We start from the raw sequence: 12,520 nt of genomic DNA on the forward strand, positions 1-12,520 counted from the left end.
TGGGAATTTTCCAGTGAGGCCTTACGAAAGAGGAAGACCATGCAGCAGATGTAATGGTGAAAAGTGTGCCGATAATCTCTGTGGTAAGAATTCTATCATCTGTGAACATGAAACTATGCCTATATTTAGGATTGCAAAGTAATTCCCATTTTCTCATTTCTTATTCTCAGACTGTTATGAATTCTGTTACAGATCCTCTTAAATTAGGATTTACAACTAAATAAATGGGGTTTTTTATTGTATTCTGACAAGAAATGGAAATATTATAGGCATTTTATTGATTTCTGATTATAGTTTAGAGCAGAGGTGGACAAGCCTGGCCATCCAGTTGTACTTCAGCAACAGCTGGAGGGCCAGGTTTGCCCACCCCTGGTCTAAAGAATAGTTTTAGTGCTATATCATTTATTCTCCCTCCACAACAAATCACAAAAGTGTCAATTAAACATGAAAGTTTTAAAAAGAGAAAATTGTGGTCTCTGTGATGCCACAGATGCTTGAGGTTTTGAGATATTATAGCTAGATAATCAGCTGCTGCCACCACTTGAGGAAACTTTCAGCCCTCACCTTGAGCTCTGAAGCATCTTGGAGTAGCTGTGTTGTCTTGGTAAAACCACCCTCCTATCTTCATTATGGGAATTGACAGTAAAAGATACCATCCAGAATAAACAACAACCAACATACTAATACTTGATTCATACTTGTTTGAGATAAACCAAAAAGATAAAGATTTATCTCCTTTACAGAGAGATAAATATAGCTATTTATATTTATAGATATACATATAATATGTATATATCTACAATAAAGAACATCTCTCAAGCAGTAAGTTTCACTCCAACTAACCTGAACTGTCACAGACTCCTTCTCATCTGCAAATGGAATCCCCACTGCCCAATCACCACAGTGCTCTTGCTGCCTCTACTACATTCAGTACAAAGCCTCCAGTATAACTTTATACCTTATCACTGTTGTGAATTCTCTTTGATGAGAGAATCCCTTTTTCATTATAGCAGAGTGCACAGAGGCACAACACAGCAGAATTTGGTTAGGCATGCGTGTATGCTGACAGTAAAGTAACTTGGAGCCAATTCATCGTTTCAAATCAATATATAAGGCATTTATTAGAGAACTGCATTCTAGATAGGAAAGTGAGGAGTTAGGATCTCTAATCTAGCTAGCTAGCTGGATGCAGATGGATTCTGCATCTTCTCTGTACACATGGTGCAGGGAGAGGAACTTGCCATTTTGCAAGGTAGAAGGAACAGGAAGAGAAGAGAGAGAGGAAAGAAGTCACCCTGAGATTAGCAATCTACATTCCAAAGGGATAGTGTCAGAGCAGTAGAGAAGGGATGAGCAATGTCTTGACCCTCTAGCCCTCTGACTCACTAGTCTGCCCTCCACTGTCTTTTGAGACAAGAGACAGCGCAAAGTCCTTAACTTCCAACAATCACAAACATTCAAACAAATATTTTCTAATTGACATTCCAGAATAAAAGAAACCCCCATTTTGTCACAGTCTCAACAGAACAATCTATGCATATTTACTTGGAAGTAAGTTCCACTATGTTCAGTCGGGGTTTACTTCCAGGAAAGGGTGCATAGGATTGCAGTGAAGTCATTAAAAGGAAATATTATAGTAGGAGGAAAGTATTTCAGGAAGCGAATTATTATCAGTGTCCAGAGAAACTGAAGAATTTAAATCTACATTTGGGTTTTGTATTTTTGTGTGTGTTGTTTTTTTTAACGGAGACACTTCCAACCAGGGCAGTTGCGCTTAAACAACACCCCTGCCTGCCCCATTGCAAGCTCCATAGAAATCAGAGAAGGGTCAAGCAGAAGGGGGAGGATGCTGCAGAAGACTGATAACCTGAAAGTGCACAACAGGATTTTTTAAAAAGCCTATCTCAGGTTGGCATCCATATTTTTGCACATGCCCACAATAAATTGGAAGGTAGTGACAGGGGAAGTTACATACAATCAACCGGCAATGTTCCACCCTTATTGTGGAAAGAAAAGAACAACATGAGTTTTTTTAAAAAGGAATCCTGCAAGAACTGTTGCAGGTGGAAACTTCAATTTCTTTTCTACGTGAAGATCAATGCAGAAACCCACGACATATGCAGAAAAAAGACTTCTGTCTCGAAGCACTCTCTTTCTCCCCTTTTAAAGGCTGGATTATATGAATTCAAACTTAGCTAACATGTGGAGTCTCTCACAGAGCTGAAACTGATGAGTTTCAAATTGCTGGCAAAGCCCATTGTTAGTTTCACCTTAGTAGTAAATCCTGTAAAGGCAGCTTTCCAGCCTTTAGCTTTTAGACTTGCAAGTTGAAAAGTTTTTAGACTTGTAAGTTTCAGCTTCCATGTAAGTCCTTTCTTTGTGGGCTGAGTGCTAGCTAGGATAAAAATGGCACAGACGGGGCGGGGGGAGAGCTGGGAATTAGCCAACTGAGTTCAGTGGTGTCAGGAGCAGTATGCAGTTGGTGCCTGTGACACTCATGAGACCACATTGCTATCAGGGAAAAGAGTAGCATTTCCCCAGAAGAATATCTGTGGTTTGAGTGTGCTGGGAAAATGCACCATCCTTAAACCAAAAGCATTTTGTTGTGGGAAGGTGGCTGGATTCCATATTATAAGAGTAAGAGTCGTGGTGTTGTTGCGCTATACAGTTGTCTCTGAAGTACCTCACTTTAGATGTCAGCATCATGCATGTCACTCTCACCCTAGCCTGTTAAGGCATTCACCACTTCTTTGCAATGTAGCGAGAGCTCCTCGAGGTGGTGATGGGTTGTTGTTTTTTATTACAGTGGTGCATCAGCTGGTAAGCTCCAGGCCCGAATATTGGGGCTCTACATGGGGCTGCCTTTGTACGTAGTTCAGAAACTTCAGTTAGTTCAAAATGCAACAGCCAGATTGGTCTCTGGGGTAACCTGGAGAGAGCATATTATGCCTGCCTTAAAAGAACTGCACTGGCTGCCGATATGTTTCTGGGCACAATACAAAGTGCTGGTTATTACCTTTAAAGCCCTGAATGGCTTAGGTCCGAGTTATCTTAGAGAGCGTGGTTTTCTACATGATCCCCACAACACGTTAAGGTCATCTGAGGAGGTCCATCTCCAGTTACCACCAGTTCGTCTGGTGGCAACTCAGAGGCGGGCCTTCTCTGTAGCTGCCCCGAGGCTGTGAAATGCCATCCCTTAAAACCTATGTTTGTTCTGGCCTTCCAGGGTTTTTAATTAGTTGTAAATCGTTTTTAAATAAATCGTTGCTGTAAGTGTTCAGCCTGGTTCTCCAGGGTTTTTAACTGTTTAAATGTTTTAACTGTTGATTAGTTTTATTCTGTTTTTATATAGTTTTGATTTTAATTGTTATTTGATTTTAATTGTTTTTACTTTGATGTAAACTAACCATCCTGAGTCATTTTTGGAAGGGCAGTATATAAATCGAATGAATGAATGAATGATATTGTTGTTTAGAATATTTATATGCTGCTTTTCAGCAAGGAAATTCTCAAAGCAGTTTACATAGGGAAAGGAATGAGAAAATGCTCCTCTGCTCTGTCCCAAAAGAGTTCACAAGGGGGTGGGGCACAGCAGGAACAAAGTGCATTTCTGGGTGGGTGAGCGGTGTCCCACTTATTAGATTTCTGAAAAAGAAATAGGGGGGCAGGTGGGAGGAGAACTGCTTGTCTGAGGGGGCATTTACCTCCTCTTGCCTCCCCTCTCCAGTCACTCATCTCACAATCTGAAAAGAAACACAAGAGAGACACCAGCAGCTGCCGCTGGAGGGATGCTATACTGGGACGAACAGGGACAAACAACTGTGATTCCCCTATTAAAGATACAGTAAGAGAGTCGCTACATTAAAAGATTCCTTTTTGCCCAGTTAGAAGGGGTTAAACTTTGAAATATGCTTATTGTATTTCAGTGTCATAATGTAAATCAAAATAGGATTATAACTTCCCTCCCCAGACTACAGTCAGCTACATAGGAAGTGCACTGTAATGCAATGCATCATCAGAGGAAGAGATTGAGAGTACAAGAGGTTTGAACTAAAAACAAAACAAAAAGCTACTGATAATGGAAATGGCTTTAGAGCTTTTAATAGACTAGGTTGCAATCCTCTGTACACTTGCCTGATAACAAGTCCTGTCCCACTATGTTTAGTGGGACGTTATCAGGCAAGTGTACAGAGGATTGCAACCTAGTCTATTGAATAGTCTGAATAAACATGCACAGGGTTCTGCTGTAAGCAACTATCCAGATTAAACAGATATGGTTGGGTTGGAGAGCACTAGATTTGGTTCAATGTTTACATAACTTTCTTTTAATTCTCTAGAGAATCCACAGCGCGATCAGTTGATAAGTAAGTATCTTCTGTTATTTTGATGGGCTTCATTATTATTTGGATTGCCTATACTGCTTTTCTAGGGCTGACAGCTTTCTGTTTTTTAGGCTACTCTGATTGGTATCCAGACTGGGATGTTCCTGAGCAGGACAAAAAGTCCCCATCAAAGGCTCCTCCCCTTCCCCCGCAACCCATTCCTCCACACCCTACCGATTTAATGCCACCACGGAAGCCACCACATGCTGCTCCTTCATACCCCAGTGCTCCTGTTCCTTCACGCTCAGCATGTGATTCATACTGCATTGTTGTTTTAATTCTAAGACCATTGTTTGTATTGTTGACTTTTGGCACTGTGGCTATGTTGACTAAGAGATATCCTCAACTGTTTATGTATGAAAATCCTTTCCAGCCTGTTAAACCGATTCTAAGCTTTGAAAATGTAAAAACCTGTATGTAATGTAGTTTTCAGTGTTGCGCGTTAAATATTGCTGGTATGTCAGCCATGTGACCTAAAAAATCAGAGAAAGCAAAGAGCAGCAAGCTTGATTTTATTTTATTTTTTTCAAAATAAAGAAGATTTATTTGGGAAGAACAGAAGGTTCCAAGTTCCCTCCCTGGCATCTCCAAGATAGGGCTGAGAGAGACTCCTGCCTGCAACCTTGGAGAAGCCGTTGCCAGTCTGTGAAGACAATATTGAGCTAGATAGACCAGTGGTCTGACTCAGTATATGGCAGCTTCCTATGTTCCTAAATACTGTGGTTGATAGCCTAACCCAAACGGCTGCTACTGCAACAGTGCTTGGACCAGTGCAATCTACTTGGAAATCTATCTATAGTTAGTTGGCATCTGTTTGGGTTATAGGCGGTCACATTTTGAATTCATGCTTCTGAATTAATACTCTTATTTTATAATTTAATTTTGTATTGTTGCTGTTTCTTCCTGATTCACACCTTGCTTTGTTCACTGCAAAAAGGTGTGCAAAAAGCTGCATTGGCCTGAACTGCAGCCCACATGTAACACCATGTGCATTTTACATACGGGTGTGAAACCACAGCCATTACTCACAATTTTGGGGTGTGTGTTTTGTTTTTTTAACAGAGCCATAGGATGAATGGTTTTGTGCATTTCTAGCTCTCCTTGCCCCCTTTCCATCTGTTGATTAATCACCCTCTGGAGGGAACTGGTCAGAATTTCCTAGATAGGCGTATGTTAGAAATTCTGTCATTCCTGAGCTAATGGTCATCCTGTAGGGTGCTTAATTCAAAACAACCTTCATGAATATGGAGAACGGAAACCTTATCTTAAAATAAACTTCCATTGGCTTTTCAAAAACTCTGCTTCTTGACCTCTCTATGAGCTTTTTCAAGAGAACAGTAGCCCCAACATGCAATCATGCTGGGGCTGCTGCCAGAATGTGCCCACTCTGACATCATCAAGAATGTGCCGATGCATTCCCAGCATATCCTTTATACACATGTAAGGGATGATTATCCAAATCACTCCTCTACATGCACTGCGAAACCCTAAATAAACAGGGTTTTGCAGCACATATAGAAGAGTGATTTGGATGATCACACCTTACACATGCGTAAAGGACATGCCAAGAATGCGTCAGCACGTCCTTTAATGATGTCAGAGTGAGCACCTTCTCGCAGCAGCCCTGACATGATTGTGTGCTGGGGTTGCTGTTGATTTGAGCCAGCACTATTTCTTATATATTGGCTAGGTCATGTCATCCTTCTTCTCAAACTGGAAATTCTTATGTAACATTTCCCTATTAAAGGGGTGAGATTCCTTCCTGAAAGATTATTTTGTTGTGGGGTAATGTTTTTTTACCCTGCCTGTCCATTTTTAAGGCTCTTCGTTCTTTGACAACTTCGTTTGGATGCTGCCCGGTGTATTTTATTGTTGTATATATTTCGGTTTGCCATGGATACTTTCACTAACTAATTTGACTCATGAACTCCCTAGGTGGCCTTAGGCAGTCCACTCCCTCTCAGCCTCAGCTTCCCAACTGCAGTTGGGGAATAATAATACTCACTAGCCTGTTACAGGTCTGTTGCAAAGATAACAAGACCATGTGAAGTGCTTTGAACACTCAAACATTTTATACAAATGCTATTATTGTCATCATTATGAATTAATTTAAAAATTGCAAAATTAGAAAAAGGATGATTTCAAAATAATTGCACATACTCACATGAGGCACTTTATATTACTTGCATTGTCCAGTACCCCGCTGCTCTCTAAGTAAAGGACATATAATGTATGAAGAGACGTTAGACTCAGAGCAATATACAAGGAAGTGTAAGAAAAGGAACAGTTCAAATGCAAAATTGACTAATCAGTTTCCTCTGAGGCTCAAGATACTTCAGCTGATTCATTTCCTGTATTCAAATGTTGCAGACAGAGGAAAGTGAGGTAACAGGCAAGCTGAAGATCTTTGGCACAGCAAAGATCTATTTTCTACCTAAAGAGCAAGTTTATACATTTTCTCTGTGCAAGAGAGTCCTTCAAGAATGACAGAAATTAATCTGCTCTTTGGTCTTTTGGTATTCCTGGATCTCTTTATTTGCTGCTGCTTTTGTGACCCAAATAGGTTGCCTGATATTGGAAATGCACTGTTTATTGAGGAGTGTGTCAGAGTACATAACCAATTTAGATCCAATGTGGAGCCACCAGCAAGCAACATGAAACGTATGGTAAGGGAATGGTCATGTTATGTATCTCTAGAGAATGTAAAATTAAATTACATTTGTTTGTGCTTTCTGTGGGTTAATAATGTAGAGATTCTTCTGAAAGGCACCAACCATCACTGAGATATAAATGTGTTGAACATCATATGATTTCAGCCAGTTTTAGTCAAATAAGCCAAACATCCAACAAAGTTAAATTTATTGTATTCACTTCTGAAATACAAATTTCATAGAGTGTGGTACGAAGTCTATTGAATTGGAGTAGGTAGTGCAGCTTGGAGACTGGTGATGAACTGAACTCTTTCAAACTGATGAAGGCTGGAGCTTGTACTCGTTAGCACTGGACCTTGAACTTATTAGGTAAAAGGATCATTGTTCGGCTGGGAATTAAAGGTCTCTTTGTTAGAGAGGGCACTTCCCCCACTTGCGGGCCTAGCGACATGGAGAAGGCAAATACAAAGGCAAAGGAAGCACCAGCATTTTCATTGGCTCTCAGACAGACAGGCCTAGCTAGACTATTCCCTATACATTAATTCTAAATAGGCTGTACTAGCTATTCTCTGCTTACATGATCAGCATGGCTTGTAGTTAATGCAATAACATAGACTTAGTAATTGTTCTAGAGTTGCATAAACCAACAGGAAGACTAACAATATTAACCTGGCTTGCTACTTTGCATGCATACTACACCTGTGATGCCTACTACAGCCCCTGATTAAGGCTTTGAAAGTGACGTGTGTGTGTGTGGCCTGGTCATCCCATTTCATGAACGAAATGAAACATTCATGTTTTCATAGCCGTGTCTAAACCTTACAAGGAATGTATTGATTATGGGAGAGAATCTCAAATACATTAATTCATTTCACCCGATTCCTACAAGTCATATACTTCCACTGATCCCACAGTAGTTCTCAGGGCTAGATTTTGACGTGCTGAGGCCCTAAGCCATGCTAAAGCTTAAAAGGCCCCATAGCATTTTACACACACAATTCTAAGGGAAATGACAATGAAAATGAAAATAACAAAGTTGTTTGTTTGGGGTTTTTTTTTTTTTTTTTGGCTTGGCAAAGATGCCATGATAAACTAAGAATCTAACAAAAACTATAACCTTGCAAAAAGCTTATTTTCATTAGAAATACCTTTAAATGAAAATATGGATATGAATAGGACAAAAATGTATATGCCCCTTTTCAACAAAAGTTCCCAAAGCTGTTTACACTGATATGAGTGAATGAATGAAATGGCTCGTTGTCCCCAAAGGGCTCACAATCTAAAAAAGAAATCTAAGATAGACACCAGCAATAGCCACTGGAGGGATGCTGTGCAGATGATAGATAGGGCCAATTGCTCTCCCCCTGCTAATGAAAGGGAATTGCCGCTTTTAAAAGGTGCCTCTTTGTTCAGTTAGCAGGGGGCTAACATACAGTATGTAAAACTTGAAATGTCGACTTTTTTTTTTTTTTTTGCTATTTAGAGTTCCCGCATAATGCTGTAGAGGCCCCTAAGCTGTCGCTTACTTAGTTTGTGCTTAAATCAGGCACTGGTAGTTCTTAATGCACATGGCTGAAATTAGTGGGGTTCAGCCTAGGTAGCAAAGTTGGGGAGGGGAGAGAGAAGCTTCTGTTCACACAGCAACACAGAAAAGAGGCCAGGTGGTGATGCCCACACCAGAGGTGCTCTTACCCCTGGACTTCCAGGCTGAAGTCCAGGACCTCCACAGCCCCAGGTGGGGCCCCCAAATCCTCTTTCGTCTGTCCCAGGCCAAGCATGATGATGCTTAATTTGCAGGGGAGGGGGCCTCCAAAGGCCTTTAGGTCCAGGTTCCAAAATTACCTAGGTGCACCTCTGCCCACACTTGCCACCTTATGGCGCACTCACCATCTGAGGCCATTGTCTCACTTGGCCTCATGGGGGAGCCACCCCTTCCCCCATCTCTGTCTTCCCCCACCCCCTTGGCTACCTTGGCTTCTCCAAGATAGGGCTGAGAGAGATTCCTACCTGCAACCTTGGAGAAGCCGCTGCCAGTCTCTGTAGACAATGCTGAGCTAGATAGACCAATGGTCTGACTCAATACAGGGCAGCTTCCTAGGTTCACCCCAGCATCATTTGTGCATACACATAACCTATTTCCAGACTTCTTCCCCAAAAGCACACCCCAAGGATCTGGCTGTCCCATGATTTCACAGCCCAATGCCCAGTCTTGTCCCCATCTCTTCATCATTTATCACTTGCGCACAATTTCTGGCTACTCAAATGACAGCATAAGAGGAAAGGAGATCAGTGGGCAGCTAGCAGGTGCCCGTTGCCTCTTGTGCTTTCTTTAGTTGAGTTATTCTTGCTCCATCTGCGGAGGAAGACTGAGGTGTGATGTAGACACATGAAATCTAATAACTTTATTTTGTGCAGCTTAAAGACTTTGTATTCCAGTAGGCCTTTGACTACAGGGCACATTATTATTTTGTCTCTTTGTCTCTGTAGTTAGTTCTTATCTGCTGTATGATTTCTTAATTTATCTGTTTGCTGTATTGATTTGTTTCCAGTATTTGGTTTTGATTTTTCTTTGGTTACTTCATTTTATTGAGATTATATTTTATCTCTTGTGAACCGCCCTATATGTCTCATATTGAGACAGAAGGGTGAGATATAAATGATTTAAATATATAAAATACAGATTTAAAACTGTACAATGTCTTTACTATTCATACTGTATGAAAATTAATACTTAAATTACAAGTTCCACACTTTGGGGAGTATGATTAAATTTGTAAAACTTTCATTCTTCCTTTAAACCTATTTTTGTTTTAAGGGAAAGAGTTATACATGAAATGAGTATAGCCAACTTGCCCTTTTTTGCAGAGCTGGGACAGTGATCTAGCAAAGACAGCCAGGGCCTGGGCGAAGATGTGCCAGTTCAATCATAATCCTGATCTCAAATCTGGAAAGGCCCACCCCACCTTTAGAGCAGTTGGAGAAAATATTTGGACTGGTTCCCTTTCCCTTTTTAATGTGACTGCAGCTCTCACTCATTGGCATAATGAAGTTCAGTCTTACAACTATAACACAAGGGATTGCAGTAACGTATGTGGCCATTACACTCAGGTAAGCCATTGATTATGTCTTGGGAGCTGGTGCAGTGTTGTGGTGTAATGTGTGCTGTGAGCCAGAAAATCCCTGCTTGAAGAACTCAGCAGATAAAAGGCAGCCTCTTTCAGTCCGCCCTGCATCATATACAGTGAGGATGCTGACAGTGACTGACATACTGCACAAAGTTCCATGCATGTTGTAATATAATGTACATATCTTTTGAAATAATGGCCGTATTATCCTGCAACTGTGTGCATTTGTGCAACTGCATGCACATTATGTGACAACGTGCACAGGATTTTGCGCAGCATGTCAGCCACTTCCTGATCTTCCTAACGGGGTTGTTATAAAGCTTACTGACATAAAGTGTGAAGCTGTTTGAGCATTCTGAAGCACAATCTAACATGCAAAAATGGATTCTGTTTCTCCATCTGACTCTCAGCAAATTTCTTTGCTGAAACATCGGAGAGCTAAGATGGTTTTACTGGATGGATGAGATGATTGTTTGTAAAAGGGAACCACTATTGCCTCACCCTACACTTGTAAGCAGCCCCTTCGGAACAGGGCTGCAGAGTAGGAATGTGCACGAAGTTTCTTCGGCACCGGTGGGGTAGTCCTTTAAGGGCGGGGGAGGGTGCACTCACCCCTCCCGCCGCATATCCCCCGCCAGCGCTCCGTCACTTTTAAGCCCCTTGGGGTGGCAGCATTCCTCCCTGCCGCCCCGTTTTTGTCATCGGCCAGAAGTGGCCAGAAGAAGTAACCGCGCGTGCACCCGCATGGCAGACGGGCGCGTGCACGCCCGCAACGGGCACACGCACGCTTGCTGCTTCCAGCCACTTCCGGCCGATGGGGAGAGGCCAAGCTCTGCATGCATTCTGATCTTCATATTAATAATGAAGATAATTAGACCAGACGGGATTGAAAACTCCCGAGAGGTTAATCGGGAGCTTCCTTCCAGGAAGCCATATTTGTTCTCTCTCAACGCATGCTAATCCTGACCCTAACTCTTCCGGATGGGCAGTTTGATGCACAGTATGGGCCAGTGTGTCATAAAAACATAATCTCAAGCTCAAAGGTCAGTGGTATCAGTGAAAGGATAGCAAGCCGGAAAAACTACGAGGCAGCTATATGTTCTGGCAGAAAGAGCACAACTATCTACAGCTAGTCATAAGAGCAAGTTGAAGCTATAGGGTTGCTTTGTTCGTTGTCACTGGCTGTCTCAGCTTGTTTGTAAAGGCAACCCCTTCTTTTATGAACACTAGCAGTAAAACACTTATTTGCAAACTAGTTCTATGTGCTACAAGGGTGGGTTTGTTTGTTTGGGGTGTGTGTGTGTGTGTGTGTAAGGAGAGGAGAGCTGGTCTTGTGGTAGCAAACATACTTGTCCCCATAGCTAAGCAGGGTCTGCCCTGGTTGCATATGAATGGGAGACTTGATGTGTGAGCACTTCAAGATATTCCCCTCAGGGGATGGAGCCGCTCTGGGAAGAGCAGAAGGTTTCAAGTTCCCTCCCTGGCTTCTCCAAGATAGGGCTGAGAGAGATTCCTGCCTGCAACCTTGGAGAAGCTGCTGCCAGTCTGTGAAGACAATACTGAGCTAGGTGGACCTATGGTCTGACTCAGTATATGGCAGTTTCCTATGTTTCCTATGTTCCTAACTCTTACAATCCCTGATTCAGGTATATCGCATAAGCTAAGTCTTAATGAATCCTAAATCATCATCAGACTGTGTCACTTTCATTTCAGATGGTTTGGGCTGAAAGCTACAAAATTGGTTGTGCTGTTCACTTCTGTCTTAATGTGCAGGGATTTGGACCCAACGCTGCACACTTCATTTGTAACTATGGGCCTGGGTAAGCTTTTGGATCTAAAATTCGTATAAGAAGTTTTCTTGGGGAGTACCTTCTGGAACTAAGAAATTGGCAACAGTGGATATTCAAAACCCATTTAGTCCTCTTTGGTCATGGTAAGAATTATAGCTCACACTCAGAACAAGTATATCATCCTAACTTGCATATATTTATAACTACAGACTCCCAGTTATCATATTTGTATTCACCATTACTCCCACAAGCTGAGCTGCATACATTGTATCATCTTATTGTTTCTCTTGACAGCAAGCCAAAAGGCAGTGATCTTGGAAAAGAAAGTTTAAACTGTTGAACTTTTGACAACTACAATTAAGGCCACCTAATGGCACAGCGGAGAAATGACTTGACTAGCAAGCCAGAGGTTGCCAGTTCAAATCCCCGCTGGTATGTTCCCCAAACTATGGGAAACACCTATATTGGGAAGCAGCGATATAGGAAGATGCTGAAAGGCATCATCTCATACTGCGCAGGAGGAGGCAATGGTAAACCTCTCCTGTATTCTACCAAAGACAACCACAGGGCTC

At 41.8% G+C, this 12,520-nt stretch overlaps 2 protein-coding genes across 6 annotated transcripts in view; both read left to right on the forward strand.

Moving 5' to 3' along the window:
* LOC128327235 (ancylostoma secreted protein-like) overlaps window positions 1-5,262 on the forward strand; it is a 77,622-nt gene extending 72,360 nt beyond the window's left edge. For 4 of the 5 annotated variants that reach the window (XM_053255761.1, XM_053255759.1, XM_053255760.1 and 1 more), the window contains 3 exons: window positions 1-83; window positions 4,338-4,364; window positions 4,454-5,262. In XM_053255761.1, coding sequence (XP_053111736.1) covers window positions 1-83; window positions 4,338-4,364; window positions 4,454-4,803 — 460 coding nt within the window. In that variant the 3' untranslated portion in view covers window positions 4,804-5,262. Of the gene's footprint in view, window positions 84-3,727; window positions 3,851-4,337; window positions 4,365-4,453 lie in introns of those variants that run through there. The other variant, XM_053255762.1, reaches the window with a different exon arrangement.
* LOC128327242 (glioma pathogenesis-related protein 1-like) overlaps window positions 69-12,520 on the forward strand; it is a 26,485-nt gene continuing 14,033 nt past the window's right edge. Inside the window, exons 1-6 of the mRNA XM_053255777.1 lie at window positions 69-83; window positions 3,728-3,844; window positions 4,338-4,364; window positions 6,946-7,048; window positions 9,899-10,141; window positions 11,872-11,978. Coding sequence (XP_053111752.1) covers window positions 3,789-3,844; window positions 4,338-4,364; window positions 6,946-7,048; window positions 9,899-10,141; window positions 11,872-11,978 — 536 coding nt within the window. The 5' untranslated portion in view covers window positions 69-83; window positions 3,728-3,788. The remainder of the gene's footprint in view (window positions 84-3,727; window positions 3,845-4,337; window positions 4,365-6,945; window positions 7,049-9,898; window positions 10,142-11,871; window positions 11,979-12,520) is intronic.

The sequence above is a fragment of the Hemicordylus capensis genome, chromosome 5, assembly GCF_027244095.1.
Source record: "Hemicordylus capensis ecotype Gifberg chromosome 5, rHemCap1.1.pri, whole genome shotgun sequence".
NCBI lineage: Eukaryota > Metazoa > Chordata > Lepidosauria > Squamata > Cordylidae > Hemicordylus > Hemicordylus capensis.